Source organism: Gossypium raimondii, chromosome 9 (assembly GCF_025698545.1).
Source record: "Gossypium raimondii isolate GPD5lz chromosome 9, ASM2569854v1, whole genome shotgun sequence".
Classification (NCBI taxonomy): Eukaryota; Viridiplantae; Streptophyta; class Magnoliopsida; order Malvales; family Malvaceae; genus Gossypium; species Gossypium raimondii.
The window spans coordinates 39189136-39210339 of NC_068573.1; the positions used below are offsets into that span (position 1 = coordinate 39189136).

The following is a 21204-nucleotide window of genomic DNA, read 5'->3' on the forward strand; positions in this document are numbered from 1 at the left end:
CTTAAACCTCTCTAAAGTCTAAACCCTCGTCTCCTCCTCGCTTTCAAGTTAACTCCCAAACAAACTCAAAATTTTCGAAAATCCTCAAATTTTTTTTCTCTTAATCTGAGCTCGTTAGGGTTTCGTATTTTTTTCTGAAGTAAAGAATGGCAGCGTCTTCAAAGAAATTTCAGAAGAAAAAATCCAATGAAGGGAAACCGAAGTTCAATAAAGCGTCCAAGAAACAGTTCAAAACGAAGAAGGACGGTGCCTTTAAGTCTGAGGCTGTAGCTTTGCAACTTGAAGACGATGTCCCCGACTTCCCCAGAGGTTTTTTTCCCCCTTCTCCTTCAATTTTCTATTTGTTTCCCTAGAAAAAACAAGGGTTGTCATTGAATTGGATTACAATGATTAAATTGAAAAATGATCGTTGGTTTAACGAAACGTTCTCTAAATGGGGATTTGACAGGCGGGGGGAGTTCCTTGAGCAAACACGAACGTGATGAAATTCGAGCAGAAGTGGATGCGGAGTTTGAGGCAGAGGAGCTGGCATCAAAGAAGAATAAGAGGAAGAAATCGCAGAAGAAAATCCAGGCTATGCCGGATGACTTGGGTTCCTTGTTTGGTGATGGCATTACTGGCAAACTACCTAGATACGCAAATAAAATAACTTTGAAGGTATAAATCCCAAAGGGAACATTTTTCCAAGCAAGTTTATTTTATTTTGTTTTTATCTTTTGTATTAAATTGTTATCATCAAATCATAATCTTTGTGATACTTAATGAAATGGTTCTATTAGTTCTCTTTATGAACATGGAACTCCTAATTTTGTAAATTTGTACAATCTTGCCAACTTGGAGTTATTCTTCTTCACTTGTTGTCCTTATGATGGTCATATATATTTAAAGTGGAGTTACTGGCTTTTTTATTGGTGGAATTGCATAAATTAGATTCAACGTTGTTCACTTTAATTTACAACGTTTTATTGTTCCATTCTTTTGTCACCTGCTTTAAATGTAAAATTTCATGTGGTATTTTTTTCTTTTAAATTTCATTTTGCCTTTTTCCCCATCACCGGCATCTTTTATTCTTATTTGGATGTTCTGTCACATTACTCTAGTAGGAAATGTGGGGGCATTTGATGATCTAAGTCTTAACTAGTCTTCTTTCATTGATTTTCTTTGAACTTAAGCTCTGCTTTGATTAGTTTATATGTGTTAGGTTATTTTCTAAACTTCTAAATGAACTTAGTTTCTCTCTTCTGTATGCATATAGAATATTTCTCCTGGAATGAAGCTCTGGGGAGTTGTTGCTGAAGTAAATGAGAAGGATCTTGTAATTAGTCTTCCAGGTGGCTTACGTGGTTTAGTTCGTGCTGGTGATGCTCTTGATCCTGTTGTCAGTAATAAAGTTGAGGTACACCTGCGTATAAACCTCTTTCTCAGGGGATATAGTTGTTCTTCTTCTTTATCTTTTCTTCATTTTGGTTATCCTCCCATTTTTTCCATGTCATGCATGCAATCGTTGCATTGAGTTTCTTAGGGGATGAACCTTTTCTTGCCAGAACAATGAAGGGGATTTCCTCAAAAATATATTCTACCCTGGGCAGCTGGTTTCTTGCATTGTGCTGCAGTTGGATGATGATAAGAAGGAGACTGGCAAAAGAAAAATATGGCTTTCCTTGCGTCTCTCTTTGTTGCACAAAGGCTTCACCTTGGATGCTGTTCAAGAGGGGATGGTATGTTGATTAATCATCAGAGAATTGAGTAATCTTGGCAATCTTTGTATTTCTTCCCCTGTAGGCTTAAATCTATGTCATTGGCCATTAAATAATTGTTGTTATTGAAAAGCAGCTTCACTTCAAGGAATTGGGCAAAATTATTAAATAATTGTTGTTATTGAAAAAATTAAATTATTCTCTGCAAGTTAACTATGAGGGAATTTTTTTTAAAAAAAATTGTCCTCAATGCTGGATGCTCTTAAGTTCATATGGTAAGCTATCATAAATTTTTTCTATTTTGAAGCAGCTTTTAGTTAATCAAACTAAAATTATTATGTTGGCCAAAAATAAAACCAAAATTAGCTCATTATCCTTATTGATATTGCATTTTCTCATGGAGATTATATTATCTAAGGTGAATATGGTAGTTTGACTAGTTTATCATCCACTTGAATAGTGAAAAAGATTAACCAACAGATGATATTCTTTAAGTACCTTGAAAGTTCTTAGATATGAATATTTAGAATTTCTTGAAAATTTGTTTAGTTGTAAATATTGAATGAACTTAGATGCTAATTTTTATGAACTATTATTATTGACAGTATTAATTATAATGATTGTTGTTGAACTATGTGGAGCTTTTGATTGTAAAATGGATTGAAGGAAACAAAGTTGAATGCTTCCCTGTTATGGTGGAAATTGTTGTAGGTTGAATGTTACATATGGTGGCATTTTTTAGGAATAGATGGTCAGCGTGCTTTTTCTGGTACATCAAATTGTTATAGGTTGCTGATTTTGACATAGGTTTTCCAAATTCCAACTAGATGTTTCTTTCAATGTTAATACCCTCTTGATGATGATGTTAATTTGGTATATGAAACTGGATATGATCGCAGGTTCTCACTGGATACGTTATAAGCATTGAAGATCATGGTTACATGCTTCACTTTGGACTATCGTCATTCACGGGGTTTTTACGAAAAGATGGCCATGCTGGTACATATTGGAACTTCTGTTCTTGTTACTTCTCCTTTGTCAATTGTCATTTTCCCTTGTACTATTATTGACCTAAGTAAAATCTTTTGGGTTTTTTTTTATTTGATTTTTTTCAAAGTTCTTATTTATGCTCATTTTCTGAAACTATTGAGGTTGTGAATTTGAATGATTGTTTTGAATCTTGGAAGAGGTTCTAAGAATTTGGGAAGCATGATGAAAATCTGTGGGAGTCTGGGACAACGTCATAGTTGATATTTTCTAGACTATGGTCACTTTAGATCTTTGTCAATTATTGAAGTTTTCGAAAAGCTATGCACTGCCAGTTGTCTGTAATCAGCAAAGTTGTTGTTCATTGTGGTTTTGAGTATCATCTCTCGTATTGAGGGGGGAGGAGTTAATGAGCAATTTGAGGCGGGTCTGCAATTGCAAAATCTCTCAATTTTTTATCCACTATAAGAAAAACATAGCTATCTGAGAAATCGGTATTGTAGTCCATGCAACGCTTTTTGGGTTTATGTTACCAATAAAGCTTCTTGGGTTTCGCAACTTATAATCTCACTCTTGTAGTTATGCAAGTAGTTTACTTAAAACATACAAAAACAAGAGGCTTAGACTTGGTTTTAGGAGTTTCCTGGGATATAAGTTTGCACGCTGATTTTTCCATGTTTTTGCATTTTCATGTTTCTGCAATTGCAAAACTCTCAATTTTTGACCCACAATAAGAAAACATAGCTATGCTAAGAAATCCACATAGTAGTTCATGCAAGGTTTCCTGGGTTTATGTTACCAAAAATGCTTCTTGGGTTTCAAAAACTTATAATTGCATGCTTGTTATTTAAGTAGTTTACTTAGAAAATACAAAAACAATAAGCATAGAGTTGGTTTTAGGAGTTTCCTGGGATATAAGTTGGCACCACTGATTTTTTCATATTTCTGAAACTTTTTGGCATGCTTGGGAAGGGTGCTATGTTGTATGCCAAGTTCTATTCTGTAGTGGATTAACTTATAAGTTACCTTTTTACCTTGTCTCTCTGAACACCTAATATTATATCAGTACTTTTGTTTTGGTTAAATCTTTCTTTTTAGTAAATTCTTTCCACCATTTTGAATTAAAACATTTTGGCTTGGTTAAGGATGGTGCTATGTGGTTCTTACTGAATCATTTTCATGGTAAGTTCTTTTAGTAGAATATCTTATAACTGGCTTGCTCTGCACTTCTCATAACCACATTTAAATATGATACACAAACATTTCTTTTGGTGAACTCTTTCATGTTTTTCTTAAAATTTTTCTTGTTTTCATTTTGGTCTCTTTTCAGAAAACAAGGACGTTGAAGTGAGGACTGGACAGTTTTTACAAGGGGTTATTAAGAGCATTGATAAAACTCGCAAAGTTGTTAATTTGAGTTCTGACCCAGAGACCGTGTCTAAATGTGTAGTATGGTTCTCATGTGCCATTGTTTTTCTTGTCTAATTGGTTTCTCTTTTGTTTACCCTGACTTGACATTCTACTTTTGGTTGTTTTGTTATGCAGACCAAGGATCTTAAGGGCATCTCAATTGATCTTCTTATCCCTGGCATGTTGATTAATGCTTCGGTGCGGTCAACCCTTGAGAATGGTATCATGTTATCATTTCTGACATACTTTACTGGAACAGTAAGTTTACTGATTCTCATTAGAAAACTATCTGTAGGATGTTGATTGAATCAAGAGCTAAGTTTGGTTTGTACAAGGCTACTGGCTATAATATTTTCCTACCTTGTTTGATTTATACAGGTTGATATGTGTCATTTACAAAATAAATTCCCTAATAAGAACTGGAAGGATGACTACAATCAAAATAAGAAGGTATTTTTCTTTGTAACTTTTATTGATAATAGCACCATTTTCTTTCTGATTATTGTGATTTTGACTTTGTGCCAGGGAATCAATTCCGGACATCTCTTTAAACGTAATATATGATCTTTTACATTGTAACAAGGATCTTGTATTTTAATTTTGTCATCTGAAATGAAACAGTATGACCTAATTCAGTATTATGGTATGGTAAGATAATAATAAATCAATTTTCACTGTTCATGGCATGCCTTAAATTTAAATTTGTAGGTGCTGTAGAATGAAATACAGGCTAGATCACGATTGAGCATTTGAGATACATTGCCATTAGTTGGCTCAACTATTTTGCAGCTATGTTGTGAATGATATACTATGGTTATTTTGAAGTACCTATTCTTGGGTTGCATATTAGGTATTAGTCTTCAAAAGTTCTAGTTTACAAGCATGAAACTTGTTAGTTTAATGATTATTCCTTTGATTGTTTTGCCGCCAAACTACATTTTTGTAAACTCAAGGCATATTTTCCTGGTTATGTTTTTAAGCTATTTTGTTTAACATTTTGTTGTATGTTGAAATTTCTAAATCATCAGTCTTGAAAATATACTCATATTTTTTATTTTGTTCAGGTTAATGCTCGGATATTGTTTATTGATCCCTCAACTAGAGCAGTTGGCTTGACCCTGAATCCTCATCTTGTTCATAACAAAGCTCCTCCATCGGTATGATTACTGAGGATATATTATATCTTCATGCTTGTTTTATTATAGATTCTGGGAATGTGAAGTTTGCTGTCATGACTTGAAGGTTATCTTATAATATCTACTCAATTTGGGCTCCACACTTCTGATGAAAATTTGTTTTCTGAACCTAATGCAATTCTTATCTATTTGGTGCAAGGAAATTGTGGTTCTCTGCCTTGATTTGCTGCCTATTACTTGTTCAGTTTTGAAGTGCACAAATTATTTATCATTCACATTTAATATTGTGACTTTTGAGACTGGGTAGGAAGTGTCTGCCATCATTTGTCACTCTACTGCAAAGGCACTAATGATAATTGGCATTTCTTATAATTGTTCTGTGATTATGGTCATTCAGTTTTCTTCTGAGAATAATCTCATTTCTTATAATTGTTCTGTGATTATGTTTTTAACCTAATAACCTGTCATGCCTGTTCTGGACTAATGTGTTTTGGGTGTACATGCAGCATGTTAACATTGGAGATATTTTTGATCAGTCAAAAGTGGTCAGGGTCGATAGAGGGTTTGGTCTTCTGCTCGAAATCCCTTCTAAACCAGTGTCAACTCCAGCCTATGTGAATGTGTGTTTAATTTCTGCTTCGGATTTGTTTTTCATTGATATATTTGCATTTGCATCCTAGTTGCTAATTCAGTGTTTCAGGTATCTGATGTGGCTGAAGAGGAAGTCCGCAAGCTAGAAAAAAAGTTTAAGGAAGGTTCTCAAGTTCGTGTTCGAATTCTTGGATTCCGACACTTGGAAGGGCTTGCCACTGGTATTTTAAAGGTTGCTTTTTGCTTGCTTATAACTTGAGTGTGCATTTGTTGGTAATATAAAATTCCAAAATTTCTGCTTCATTTGAGATGCTGTATCTTGTTGATTTCAGTAGATAGCTTTATACTTAATTTTCCCCCTTTGGTTTCTGCAAGCAGGCCAGTGCATTTGAAGGGCCAGTTTTCACTCACTCAGATGTGAAACCTGGGATGGTGGTAAAAGCTAAAGTCATTGCACTTGACAGCTTCGGTGCCATTGTGCAATTTCCTGGTGGTGTGAAGGCACTATGTCCCACACGGCACATGTCTGAATTTGAAATTGCAAAACCTGGAAAGAAGTTTAAGGTCATATCTGAAATGGTCTATTTTGTTTTTATTGTTTGAGTTTTTACTGCTAAAGCTCAAAGCATTGTTTCTCATTGGCATGTTTCGCTTTGCAGGTTGGAGCTGAATTAGTCTTCCGGGTGCTCGGTTGCAAGTCTAAGAGAATAACTGTCACTTACAAGAAAACTCTCGTATGTTCCTGTTTTGCTTATATTAGTGCCTTTTGAATTTCTCATTTGTTCTGCTCCTTTCCCAGTATTAGATAAGACAGCTATATGGACAAATTCTGACGTACTAGTGTCTATTGTTGGGGCATAATAGTCTTGTTGAATGGCTCTATCTTCTATCTCATTCCTTTGGATGGGGAGTTTGTATTACTCATAATTGACATTTTATTGCTGCTTGTAGGGGGAATTTCTATAGAACCATAATTGTCTCTTGCGCTCCTTAACTGCCTGTTTTATGGTGGATCTGTTTTGAATATTTAGTTACTGTTATGAACACAATAATTGCAACTATATTGTCCATAAAGATGGAATCTATTTGGGATTGAAACTGCCCGCATTGGGAATTTCTCTCTTTCTGCCAATAGTGACATTAGCTCTTAATGCTCCTTTAAAAAAAAAAAAAGATAAACAAATTTGTATGGTTATGAGTACTTCATGAACCCTCTAATATTAGCAATCCATGTCCATTAATATTCTATTAATTCTGAACAATACTTTGCTAATGGGTGCTCTTGCAGGTGAAATCGAAACTTGGTATTATTAGTTCTTATGCTGAAGCAACTGAGGGACTAGTAACTCACGGATGGATAACTAAAATTGAAAAACATGGATTCTTTGTCCGGTTTTACAATGGAGTCCAAGGATTTGCACCTAGGTTGGTTCTCCAACCACAACAGTAGAATTCCTATAATCGGTCCTTTTTTCTTTGAGTTTTTTCTCTCTTTCCTTTCATCATCATTATCTTGTGGGCTTGAAACAATTCAGTTTATTGACTTGAAATGTTTAGTTTTGCATTCCTTGATTATATTTCATGGTATATGTTGTTTGTTAATTATTTGTCATTTATTGATGAATGTATGGAAATTAAGCAACATTTAAGATAATGTATATTAAAATTTTGAAGTGATGAATTTAGGTTATGAAGGAAATTGAATGTATTGATAAGTAGAAACCCCCAGGATTCTTGAAATTAAATATGCTAGAGTAATAGTCTTATGCCTATAAGACTCTTTATCTACAATAGGAATAAAAATCTCCACTTGTTTGAAGTAATTAATAATGCAAGATGCAGGAATGTTTGGCATATTAGTAATTGCTTCTTGATGTCACTTTTTATTTTTTGCCCTCTGCTTTTTAGTTATTGTGCTGAAAATTAGATTTGTAATTCATAATATGAAAAAAATCCGAACTGCTCAAACTGGGTGCTGAAGTGCTTTTCTGGGAATCTGAAATCACACTTTCTTCCCTTAATGCATCTTCTAACACCCCCCTCCCTGACATTTCCTTGCTATTTTTATCCATGATTTTTTTCCCTTCTTTTTTATGTTGGGCAATTCTTATCATCCTTTGCCTTAGTAATCTTCATTGATAATTGATTATTCATTGTTACAAAATCAGATCCGAACTTGGCTTAGGACCAGGAGATGATCCAAATTCAATGTTTCATGTGGGACAAGTTGTTAAATGCAGAGTAACTGGTTCTTCACCTGCTTCAAGGCATATCAATCTTAGTTTGCAGATAAGGCCCGTGAGGTTTGTTTCAATGAGTATCTGGTATATATGGTTATTATGAATATATATCTTTTCAGTTAGTGGACTTATTGGTGAACTAATACTTCTTCCCTGTCACCTTTTCCTTGCTGAAAACTTGATTGGTAAATAGCTGGGAACATCTTAATGCTGGTTTCCAGTGACATTCAGCCCAAAAAGTTTTTGCTGATATATAACTATGTGCTAGTGATTTCTTTCCTCTGTGAAGTTGTATGGTGACGCTGCTCTACTTCTGCTTGAAAATTTGAATGGCAGGATTTCTGAAGACGATATGGTCAAGTTGGGTAGCATAGTTTCTGGGGTTGTTGAGGGTTTAACTTCCTCTGCAGTAGTTATAAATGTTAACTCAAAAGCTCACTTGAAGGGTATGATATCTAATGAACATTTGGCAGATCATCATGGTATGCTTTTCTTTGCCTCTATAGAATTTTCCTTTTGTACTTTCTCGTGTTGGCTTTTTCTCAGGTTCTGTCTGGTTTTGCAGAACGTGCTGCCTTGTTGAAGTCAATCCTGAAGCCTGGATATAAGTTTGATCAACTGCTGGTTCTAGGTAATCTTGTTTGTAGCTGCATCTTGTCAGTGTTTGTTATTATTTCACCTTTCCAAATTTTTAATCATCTCATTTTCTATCTGAAATGACAGAAATTTATATTTAAGGCAGTTCCTGTTAACTAACAAATAACGAATCTTCAGTGTAGGAAAGTATATAGAAAATGGATCAAACATAAGAAAAACAGATGTACTTGAGATGGGGGGAAATTGTTTTGCAAAAAGAAAAAAAAAATGGATTGTCCAAGGATGGTGACTGCAACTTTATCTGATTCCTTGGGTAGAATATGTTTTCTCTGAGAAACTATTATGACTTGACCTCTTTGAAAATGTTCCAATCATAAGTTACAAAAAGAAAGAATTAGAATAAGAAAGGCAATTATCTTGAATTTACTGGTGTAGAATTGTATATCTGGATCATCCTTGTCAGTTTTTCTCTTTAAAGAGACTCATTATGTGAGACATTGTTTTATTCTCTTAATTAGATGCAGAGGATTTATTTAAATAACACTTAAATCAAAAGTAATTTACAGCAATACAAGAAATTTGACCTTTTAAAATGCTTCCTGCTTTGTTGCCCAGTGGATTATTGAGTTAATATCTATGCTAATCTCTTAAAAAATGCACTTGATTAGAGGCTGCTTATTTTTGGTTAATTCCATTTTTATCATGGGAATCAAATCAATTTAAACATGATTGAACTTGTATTTTTCTCATCCAATCAGATCAGGCACTAGTCCTGTCACAAAACCTTCTTTGCAAATGAAAAGCCATTTTCTGTGTAGCATACTTCTGTGTCTGACTTTCATTTATGTGTGTCTTTCCCCTTTGTACATGTTTGATGCTTCATGGTCCCTCTTAACTTACGTACTTTCTGTTTCAACCTGCATCTTCAAGAAAGAAAGATTTTAAGTTTTTTAATAATTTTCTCCTTTCTTCTAGGAATGCTGATTTGTCCATATGGTGCTTTCTTTTGCTTCAGTATTTATTTTTCCAGTTTCTGTTTCTTGAGATTTCTCATGTTATTGTAGATATTGAGGGCAATAATATTGTACTCTCTGCAAAATTCTCTCTCATAAGTTCGGCTGAACAACTGCCTTCTGATATCAGTCAGATCCAACCTAACACAGTGGTTCATGTAAGTAACTGTGTTGCTCGCAATTTTTACTAGGAAATAAAATTATAATCATATCCCCACTAAATTCAGAATCAAATCATTATCAAATCCCTAACACAAATGCTCTATTTCTTTAATGCTGTCATCCGTTAGACTACACTGCAGTTTGATTAATTTTTCTGAGATTTACTTATTCTTTTTTGTGAATCAGGGCTATGTTTGTAATTTAATTGAAACTGGCTGCTTTGTCCGCTTTCTTGGGCGTTTGACTGGTTTCTCACCTCGAAGCAAGGTAACTGAGTTCTTATAGTTTCTCATATCTATTTCATCAGTATCTAGACATGTGCACATTACCTGACCTTGTTTGTTCCTTGTACATATTTTGAAGGCAATGGATGACCATAAAGCTGATCTCTCTGGAGCCTTTTACATTGGCCAATCTGTTCGCTGTAATACAGTCGATGTCAGTGAACTATTTAAAACCAAATTCTTTAATTTACTTCATATATTTGAAGTATTTAATAAGCTGATTTTTCTTGCTCCACACTCTCACCCTTTCTTCTAGGTAAATAGTGAAACAGCAAGAATAACACTTTCTTTGAAGCAATCATGTTGTTCTTCAACAGATGCAACCTTTATTCAAGAATACTTTATTTTAGAGGAGAAGGTATATTCTTGTCATAATAAGAGCTTCTTTCTGTGATTCATGTTCAAGAAATGCTTATTTCTATTCAATTATACCTAATAATTGTAAAGCATGATTTATGAAATACTGTTGTGGTGATCCTCTCTGTGTGTGAAGTTTGGCTTTATTGTGACTGGTTTAAGTACTTTTATAATCAAATTGAAGTCTCAGGTTACTTATTGTGTCTTTTTTTATTTTTCTATTTTTCCAATTATAATTATATTTAATGGGATTATTTAAAGTGCTTAAATAGTATAAAATGCCAAGCTTCCTTTATGTTATGATGATGCACGTTTATGTTCTAGTCCTACTTCATGAAGCGAGTTCATGTGTTTATTCTTGTGAGCAATTCATACTAATCTAGAGAAATACCCAACCTAATCTTGGTGGGTGATGCTGGTGTAAAGACAGAAATATCATCTGAAATGAGCATTATTCCTTTGAGAAACATGGAATGACCTGTAGGTGCCTAAATTTCTGTACAATGGATGTTGACTGTATTATGCTGTGAACATTGAACTAAATGAACTTGTTACCTCTTGACCATAATTTATTTGTCTACATCAGTAAGGTACTGATATTGTTTATTCAGGGTTCATTTAAATGTATCTGTATTCATTATATTATGGACTGAAATGGAAGCAGTACCTTCAAATTTTGTGGCATTAGCATTGATCTTTGCATCTTAAGTTTTGCTACTGGATTCTGCTATATTTTGACAATGAACTTGGCATGTCTGTTGAATTTAGATTGCTAGGCTGCAATCACTGGGCTCTGATGGTTCTGAGTTGAAGTGGATTGAAGGATTTAATATTGGCAGTGTCATTGAGGCAAAAATTGGAGAGGCAAAGGATATTGGAGTAGTTGTCAGCTTTGACAAATATAACGATGTTTTAGGCTTTATCACACACTCTCAATGTATGTATTTTCTCTTAAATTTTTTGTTATCTTTACTTTTTAATTTTCTTGCAACAATTGACACCTAGTGTGTTGTAATATTTTCAGTAGGTGGACTTTCTTTAGAAACTGGATCTGTTGTACAAGCTGCAGTTCTTGATGTTGACAAGGCAGAACGCCTTGTTGATTTATCCTTGAAACCTGAATTTGTTGAGAAATCACAAGAGGGAAGCTCTAAAAGCCAAACACACAAAAAGGTTTAGCCCTATTTCGCACTTTATTTCTCTGCAACCTTAATATGTATTTCTATCGGATGAAAAACTTTTGGAATTAGAGTTTCTCTTGTCTTTTATTTTTGAAACATTGATCTTTTCCCCTTTATGAAGTTTTTGTGGTAGACTTTGTTTTGAGCCTAACTTGAACTTTATTGATCTTAGAAGCGCAAAAGAGAAGCTTCCAAGGCCTTGGAGCTGCACCAAACAGTAAATGCTGTTGTGGAGATTGTGAAAGAACATTACTTGGTATGTAGGCAATGCTGTTCAATTTGTTGTCAGCTTACTGCAATTGTCTCATTAATTCTGAACTCTTTTTAATGTTTTATTAGGTTATTGCAATTCCTGAGTATAATCATGCCATAGGGTATGCATCAATAGCAGATTACAATACACAGAAGCTTCCCCAGAAACAATTTGTGAATGGGCAGAGGTGAGGTTGATTTTAGTGACCAATCCTTTTTTGCTTATTTTTCGCTTATTTGTATATGTAAATTGGCTGCAGTAATCTTTACTATGTTGTAATTGGTGTTTGGAGTTAATATCCTTCATTGTTTAATTGCTTCAATAGCAGCTCCATTTTTGTCTTATGGATAAGGTGTCATTTTCATTTTTGTTTGGTTTCTTTTCAAGTCCTGTAGCGTTGTTGAATGCTTGTTGTGGATGTGTTACTAATGCCTATCAAGCTTAAATACGCTCGAAATGATTGATGCAGGGTTATTGCAACTGTTATGGCTCTTCCAAGTCCTGAAACATCAGGAAGGTTGCTTTTGCTTCTTAATTCGATTGGTGAGGTCACTGAGACATCCAGTTCAAAACGGGCCAAGAAGAAGTCTAGTTATAATGTGGGATCATTGGTTCCAGCAGAGGTGAAAAATTAGTGTTTGATCTTTTAGAACTATGTTTTTCCCTTTTTTGTGCTTGTTTGATTCAAATACATCTATTGAATACTTAACTTGTGCTAAATGCTCCATAGGTTACTGAAATAATGCCCCTTGAGTTGAGATTGAAATTTGGAATTGGTTTCTGTGGACGGGTTCATATAACAGAGGTGAAATATAAGTTTCAGTATTATTGTTACTACTTATTTATGTAATAACCTTTAATGCATGTTTATATAAAAGGCATGTTTAATTTTAAATTGTCTCATTGGCAGGTAAATGACAATAATGTTCTTGAAAAGCCATTTGGGAACTTCAAAGTTGGGCAGACAATCACTGCAAGGATTGTCGGAAAGCCTAATCAGAAGGGACACCTATGGGATTTGTCTATTAAACCCGCCATGCTTGCTGGTAAGACAATTTCTTGGAAACTTCTGTTGAATGCATGTGAATCTACTTTCAAGCCATGATATAAAAATAAAATTTATTATATATTTAAAATATTAACTACAAGGCAAATTACTTTTAGTTTCACTTTTTCTACAAGACTCGAGCTTGACTCATATGATCAAAGCACACTTTAAAGTCAAAATCAAGATCAATTCATTTGTCTGTTCCTTCTTTGGACATGATTTTACAATTAAGCGGATTCAGCCCCAACTGTTAGCAAGCATCTGTGCTCATGTCGCCAGAATAGCAGTATCTATATTATTTGAGTGAATGAATCTATCGAAACATTAATTGCTTTCTTTACTTGTTTATCAGAAATTTCCATATCATATTATCATAGAAACTGTCATGATTGCTATCCATTGCTTCACTAGTTTCTAATCCTTGGGGCTCTTATAAAGGTATCTGTATCGGTAGTCTTACCCATAAATCTGTTTGCTTGATAGTGGTTCTTGAGTCTTACTGCAGCTGTCTAAATTTTTATCTGTATGCAGATACTGGTGAAATAGGTGTTAAGACTACACTGGAAGAGTTTGATTTTTCAACTGGACAACTTGTCACTGGTTATGTGTACAAAGTGGACAGTGAATGGGCGTGGTTAACCATTTCTCGTCATGTGAAAGCACGACTATTTATTCTTGATAGCGGTTGTGAACCTAATGAACTTCAGCAATTCCAGGAACGCTTTAAAGTTGGAAAGCCTGTTTCTGGTCACATTTTAAATGTTAACAAGGACAAAAAACTGATACGAATAGTGCGACATCCTCTAGGTGCCCTTTCTACTACGAATGTTGGTGATGAAGATAAAAGAAAAGGTGAATCAGATAATAACATTTCAGATGATAGTGTGATAGCTCATATACATGAAGGAGACATTCTAGGTGGTAGAATTTCCAAAATACTTCCAGGTATAGGAGGACTGGTTGTGCAAATTGGTCCTAATAATTATGGTAGGGTTCACTTTACTGAACTGAAGGATGCATGGGAATCAGACCCACTATCTGGATATCATGAGGGGCAATTCGTTAAGTGCAAAGTCCTAGAAGTGAGCCACTCAACCAAGGGAACTATTCACATTGATTTATCCTTACGGCTATCTTTGGATGGCATGATTTCCAAGAATCCTTTGAAACTTGCGAGTGATGCGTAAGTTACTTTCTTCTGGGTATGATATATTGTGACATGTTAGAATCTAAATGTTCGTGGTATCATGTTCTCTATCTCTGCATGTGCATTCTATTTTTTTAGTGTTTTGGATGTTCATTCTGTGATGAAATTTATTATTTTGCAAATTGACATTTGTATGACCAGTAAAGGAAGTGCCAATTGGTATCATTCATATTAACAGAAAGAAGTTAGAGCTTCAGAGTAAATTTTCTCATTCATGCAGTTTACTGCATTTCTGAAAAGAAATTTTTTAGGAGATTATAGAATATTTAACAGCCAATTTATGATTTTTAGTTGCTTGTTCCTGCAGCAAGTTGAGAGTTTTATTTTTTGGCCAAGAAAGTAGCTCTTTTAACTAATAACAGTTTTCATTCTAGGATTACTCTAATGATAAGCATAAGTGTAGTACAAATACAATGTACAAAAAAGAAACTCTTTACGATCTTTGCTTCCCGCCTAGATTGGCAGCATTGAACGGTCAGAATCTCCACGAAATATGTGATTGCATAATTCCCATTCTTGAAGAATGATTAGCCATATATTGTATTAATGAGCCTTCAAAATTTCTGCTGACATGACATTTATCATTTGGTTAAAAACTAAAATGCTTCTGAACAGGGATTCTACAAGCAAGCGTGCAGAAAAAGTCGAGGATCTTTATCCCAATATGGCTGTACAGGTATGAATTTGTAATTTAGCCAAAAAAATTGCAAATGGTTTTGTAACATCAAATTTTCCTTTTTAGCAATGCATTGATTTCAATGGTGTAATTCTTTTTTTCACATTTACTCTTGAGAAATGATTTCCATGAGATCTGACATTGCAAATATGCAACTTTTCCCAACCTTCTTTATCCTAAGGTGGACCATTTGCCTTTTAACTGATGATATTTATAGTAGAGATGGTTGAATTTTTAAAATCCTGCTATTTCAATTAGTCTAATGAGCTTTAATACTGATTCCTTGGTTGAAAAATCGAGCACAAATGTTTAAATGTTCTAAAACTGTTCTATATTTTAGCCAAAAATCTATGTGGGTTGATTTAGGTTTTAAATTCTTAGATGAATAATATTTTGAATTTATACCCTTCAGCTCATGTTAGTTTCTTGGCTTACAGGGTTATGTTAAAAATGTTATTCCAAAAGGATGCTTCATTATGCTTTCAAGGAAAGTAGATGCAAAAATCCTCTTGTCAAATTTATCTAATGGCTATGTTAATGACCCGAAAAAGGAATTTCCCATAGGAAAGCTTGTATCTGGAAGGTAATTGTTTTAATCTTATTTTTTAGGTTGTTCTTTGCTGATTAAAAGATAGTGGTGCTGACAATTTATGGCAATGCTGCAGGGTATTAGCAGTTGAGCCTTTGTCAAAGCGAGTAGAAGTTACCTTGAAAAATTCAGATACTAATGGCACTTCAAAATCTGAAATTAATGATTTTAGTAGACTGCACGTTGGAGATATAGTTTCAGGCAGGATCAGGCGTGTGGAGTCATATGGTTTGTTTATCACACTTGACCACACAAACATGGTAAGGAATGAGTTGTGCAATCCCTCCCCCCCCCCCGAAACCCAAATTTTTAAATATCAATATAATTCTTTTTTAACCACATTTTGGACCAGCATCTTATCTTTAGCAGGCTATAGACTTGCCAACTTCCTAATATCTATCTCTGCTACCTGGTTTCTTTGTTTAACTGCATGTCTGTGCTTGTTTTCTGGTCAGGTTGGACTTTGCCATTTCTCCGAGCTTTCAGATGATCATATTGAGAACATCCAAACTAACTATGCTGCAGGGGAGAAGGTTAAAGCAAAGATATTAAAGGTTAACATCCTTTCTGAGAAACTTTAGGAAAGAGTATTAGGTTTGTCATTAAAGCGATGATGGTATCTATTAATGTTTAGGTTGAGCAAAGCTTTAGCTACCCTTTTTACGTGGAAAATATATTTCTTTTAATAGGTTACTTTGGTCTTCGTACATTGACATAAACAATGATAATTTAGAGTACACAAATTTGAGTATTCATTGGTATAGATAATTAAAAAAAACTAATTATTACTTGCAATTTTGTTCAATTGACTATAAACCTAACAGTATAAATGGTTATTTTCCCTTGAAAGAGTTTACATTAATAAAGTGGTATAAATTGTTCTACCAAATAGTTATGTGATAAGTAATGTAGGAAACAGAAAGAAAAAAGAGTAAAACCAAAAAATAAGGACAAAAAGTACACTGTTAGAACAACAGTGTCCCATTAGTGTCCCTTAATAGGGTCTGTCATTATGGTTAACTCCAGACTGATATAATTATTTCTAGATCATTTAATAGCGTCACTCAAAGTCTGTAAACTTGGGTACTTACTTTCTTCTTTTCTTTGAACCTTTTTGTCAGTTGGACGAGGAAAGACACCGGATTTCCCTTGGCATGAAAAATTCATATTTTACCGATGATATTGACTTCCAAATAACTGAACAAGAAGAGTCTGATGAAGACATTGAAGAGACTGGTGTAGCAGATGATGATGCAGATGATGAGGCACGGTCAATACTGTTGACAGACAGCACTGGGATGGATATCGAGTACAGAAGTGGAGTGAGCGATGTTCTTGCTCAAGCAGAATCTAGAGCTTCAATTCCTCCACTTGATGTCACTCTTGATGACATTGAACACTCTGACATGGAAAATTTTATTAGTGAAAATCAAGAAAATAATGAGGTGACTGCCATTGATGAGAAGAGCAAGAGACAGGCAAAAAAGAAAGCAAAGGAAGAGAGGTCCTTTATATCCCTTCTTATCTTTTTGTTATGCCAGTATAGGGATAGGTGTACAGACTCTTATCTCTGTTCTACTCTTGAAAACTATCCTTTGCAGGGAGAGTGAAATTAGAGCTGCTGAGGAAAGACAATTGGAGAAGGATGTACCAAGAACTACTGATGAATTCGAGAAACTTGTTAGGAGCTCTCCTAATAGTAGTTTTGTGTGGATTAAATACATGGCTTTCATGCTTAATTCAGCTAATATCGAGAAAGCTCGTGCTATTGCTGAAAGGTAAAACTTTTACTGAATTGTTGGTTGTTTAGAGTATATAGGAAACTGAGATGCTAATATAAGCAATATAAAAAGTTTTCTTTGTAATGCCGAGCTTCTTTTTCTTTGTAAACCTTTCCTAGGATTTCTAGATTTTTAAGACAACTGATTGGAGTCATAAATCTGCTTGGTTTAAATTATATTATCCACATTATCATGTTCGGTAATGGGGGACAAAAACCCATATGGTCCCTATTGTCTCTTCTGGTTTACTTGGGTAGTTGGTAGCTTGTTAACCAAATTAAGCTAGACTCTATGTTTATAGGTCTCTTTGCCTGGATGTAAGTCATAGGTTGTGGTTTAGCATATTGGGTCATTGTGGTCTGACTGAAATTCATACTTCAATGAATTTCATTGTATCCTGAAGCCTCATTCTCCCATGTGCAAGCATTCATAATTTAAGGTTTTAGATTGCTTTTCCGGCTTTATTTTTTTGTATGCGCTTCCATTTATTTCATTGTCTTCTGGGGCTCATTTTACGGTTTTATTTTGGGGGTTTGCCGCATTGATATGTAATAAACAGCTGTTGAACAGAATGTATTTATAAAAGAGTGGCAGTGCTGAATGAGAGATGCTTACCCACTTTAGGACACTGTTATATTTGAATAATTTGTTACGCTAACTTTATCTTCAATATTATTCTTTTCCTTCAAGGGCTTTGAGAACCATTAACATTCGAGAAGAAACGGAGAAGCTAAATATCTGGGTGGCTTACTTTAATTTGGAGAATCAGTATGGGAATCCTCCAGAGGTAACATTGGATCTGCAAATGCATCTTTCAATTGAGTACATCTTTTTTACCAAAATTAGTTCTTGTAACTGTAACTTCATTGGGATGTTATTTCAGGAAGCTGTGCAAAAAGTATTTCAAAGGGCATTGCAGTATTGTGATCCCAAAAAGGTACATTTTGCACTTTTGGGCATGTATGAGAGGACAGAGCAACATAAATTGGCCGAAGAGCTACTTGACAAAATGAGCAAGAAGTTTAAGCACTCGTGCAAGGTGTTTCATGAATTCCTGTGTCGATTTTTCTTTTCAGAAATTTGATTAAAGCTAGTTTTAACATGGTAAGAAATTTCAGGTTTGGTTGAGACGGGTGCAGGTGCTGTTGACGCAACAGCAGGATGGGGTTCAACCTGTTGTAAACCGTGCTTTACTCTGCCTTCCACGCCATAAGCACGTTAAGTTTATTTCACAGGCGGCTATACTTGAGTTCAAATCTGGGGTTCCTGATAGAGGGAGATCTATGTTTGAGGGAGTTTTACGGGAGTACCCAAAGAGAACGGATTTGTGGAGCATTTATCTTGATCAAGTGAGGACTTTATACTAGTTGATTTTTTGGTTATATTAATATATGTATTGTGCATATGTTACCATTTTCAATCAAACTTGACAGGAAATTCGACTTGGAGATGAAGATGTGATTCGTGCTCTGTTTGAGAGGGCAATTAGTTTGAGCTTACCACCCAAAAAGATGAAGGTTTGTATACTTTTGCTTTTGCTCTTTAAGAAATTGCATTTATGTCGTATACTTGCAGTTGGCCTTTGTTCCTTTCTCGATAATCCTTATACGCCTCTTCCATTTGCAGTTTTTATTCAAAAAGTATCTCGATTATGAAAAGTCCCGTGGTGATGAGGAAAGAATTGAATCTGTCAAACGGAAGGCAATGGATTACGTAGAAAGTACTCTAACTTGAAGTTATTGAGATTTGAGACACATATCTGATCAGTTGATCTGGAATATGCGAGTACATTGGCGTAGTCGTCAAGATAACATTAAATTTGCATTAAAATAGCCCTCGTATAGAGGAAGAAATTAGATCCATAGTTTCTTCTAATTTTTTATTTGAATAGTCTCTTTTAAAACCCTAAATAGTAAATTATGAGCTGATAGATGGGGGAAATGCCCTTCTGTATTTAGTATCTTGACTGTGGCATCGCCACCAACATTGTTTTTGATGTAAAATGCTACCGATTGAGGGACAATAACATCTTTCTTGGACTGAATGATTGTGCATGGAACCATTACTTGAGGTAACTTGTGTCTGAAATCACTAGAGAAAACAGTTTTAGCAGCACTCAATGCAATGTATGGTTTCATCCTCCCTAAGGTTTTCTCGAACTTAGCTCCGGTGGCTGTATTGTTTTGTCCCGCAGCTTTTGGTGCAAAATTTTGTACCCAACCCGTGAAATTTTGTTCAATGTTTTTGTATATCTCATTGACTTCTGATCTCTCAAAGCCTCCGTAGTATCGTCCATCATTGATGTACCTACACCACACCATTAAACCGTTGGAAACCAACTGTTAGGAATCATCATGGTTCCAACATCATTGTGAATGAATTCTAGACCTATAGAATGTTACTTCTTTTATGATTGATTGCAAGAATCAATTGAATTCTGTACATTACATGATTTTTCATAAAATAATGTGTAAAATCGGGTAACGATAAGACCAGGGTTATTATCTTATATACGATGGACCATATTTTTAAACATGAAAAAGCGGTTCATATTCATGCATAGAGGGGATGGGGGCACAAAGAGTAGAAGTAAAAGGTAGGGAGCACCTAGGGGAGCCACTGAGGAGGATAAGATGGGTAAATAGGTTAGGCCTCCTGATTGAAGCCAAGCATCCAATCATGGCAGCCATGGAGTGACCTAAATAAATAGTGTTATGGAGATGGAGGTGATCCAGGAAGCAGACCAAGTCATCTGTATACCCCTTGAAATCCGTCTGATACCTCTGTGGATCATAAAGCTTGGGGTTAAGGTTTGGGGAGAAAACCATGTCGAAGACCACCACTTTGAAGTAGCAGGCAAGCAAAGGGAGGAGGAGCTGCCATGCACTCTGGTCTTCACCATAGCCATGTGCCAGAACCAGCGTTTCACTCCCATTTCCATATATCTTTGCGTTCAATGCTGTTGCAATGCCCCCCTTCTCACACACCGTTTCCATTCTTTCTCCCTTTGTGCTACCTGGGTTACTGCAATATCACAGATTCTATTTATCCCGCCTTCTTTTGCTTCAGTTTCTTGGCTTGTATTTATAGATTTCTTAGTGTGAAATGTTGAATAAAATAAGCGTGGACTCAATCAATTGTTGTATGAAATTTCAGATTCCCCTAAATTGTGTTAATTGAGTTAATGAGACGAGGAAAACAATACAACAATTGAATTAGATAATTACAAAAATACTTTTATTTCACATAGTAAATTGTATTATTTTTAGGACAATTCTATCATTTTATATTTTTGTATAAAGAAAAACACACAACGAAATTTGAAGTTTCAACCTGAACTTTTATAGTTTTAGCCATTTAACTGCAGTACTAATTATTATTATTTATTTAATATCGACGGTATATATACTTGCCATTACTTCGAATATGTTCTAAAACCATTATTTTAGTTATATTTCTATAGTTGATATTAGCTAAAAGAAACAGAATATCTTGTCTTCTTTTCTCTTGGTTTTGTATGTTCTAAACTTTATCTAATAATATATCCAAATTTTTTATATTTAATTGATAAGGAATGCAATAAACATAATGTTATTTATTTATTTATGTCTGCTTTTGGTCAAGAAAAAAAACATTGGTTTTCATTTAAAAGACAAAAACCATCTGGTCCTATTATTTACATAAACTATTATAATTACAATATATATATATATATATATCTGAGATTTCTCACGTGTGTGCAGAATGGACCAAAAGATCATGTCATTATTTTTTTAGTATGCTTATTACCAGTATACTTGATAAAATTTGAGATTTAGTTTGTGTTTTAAAAATTAAATATTTAATTTTCCTACTTTTCAATTTAAAAGTCATTGTTGATGTTGATAGTTTCTGTCAAAATTTGTCAACTTAACATATTTATTTTTCGTTCAATTATATGTCGAACAACCTAATCAAAATTCTAAATTGAATGATTTTGACAGAAAATAATTAAT

At 34.5% G+C, this 21204-nt stretch overlaps 2 protein-coding genes across 3 annotated transcripts; one reads left to right on the top strand and one right to left on the bottom strand.

Annotated features, from left to right (window-relative positions):
- Nucleotides 1–7: 7 nt before the first annotated feature.
- On the top strand, nt 8–19253 carry LOC105799572 (rRNA biogenesis protein RRP5). Of its 2 annotated transcripts, XM_012630205.2 has the most exons (40): nt 8–309; nt 449–657; nt 1256–1396; nt 1545–1718; nt 2597–2696; nt 4015–4133; nt 4230–4352; nt 4473–4544; nt 5159–5251; nt 5737–5850; nt 5931–6053; nt 6200–6385; nt 6481–6555; nt 7110–7246; nt 7990–8124; nt 8398–8543; nt 8627–8692; nt 9723–9829; nt 10020–10100; nt 10197–10271; nt 10374–10475; nt 11243–11411; nt 11499–11647; nt 11828–11911; nt 11995–12095; nt 12378–12531; nt 12639–12713; nt 12819–12954; nt 13488–14139; nt 14779–14839; nt 15277–15422; nt 15505–15688; nt 15884–15982; nt 16550–16932; nt 17030–17206; nt 17900–17996; nt 18093–18248; nt 18328–18558; nt 18643–18726; nt 18836–19253. In XM_012630205.2, the coding sequence occupies exons 1-40, from the start codon at nt 147–149 to the stop codon at nt 18941–18943; spliced, it is 5787 nt and encodes a 1928-aa protein (XP_012485659.1). In that variant the 5' UTR covers nt 8–146; the 3' UTR covers nt 18944–19253. The 2 variants fall into 2 exon arrangements, with proteins under 2 accessions (XP_012485659.1, XP_052476539.1); XM_052620579.1 differs by lacking the exons at nt 8–309; nt 449–657; nt 1256–1396; nt 1545–1718; nt 2597–2696 and having other exon boundaries at nt 4043–4128.
- On the bottom strand, nt 19012–20283 carry LOC105799576 (strigolactone esterase D14). Its single transcript, XM_012630212.2, has 2 exons — nt 19817–20283; nt 19012–19516 (listed from the first exon to the last, which is right to left on the bottom strand). The coding sequence occupies exons 1-2, from the start codon at nt 20203–20205 to the stop codon at nt 19081–19083; spliced, it is 825 nt and encodes a 274-aa protein (XP_012485666.1). The 5' UTR covers nt 20206–20283; the 3' UTR covers nt 19012–19080.
- Between the last annotated feature and the right edge of the window lie 921 nt (nt 20284–21204).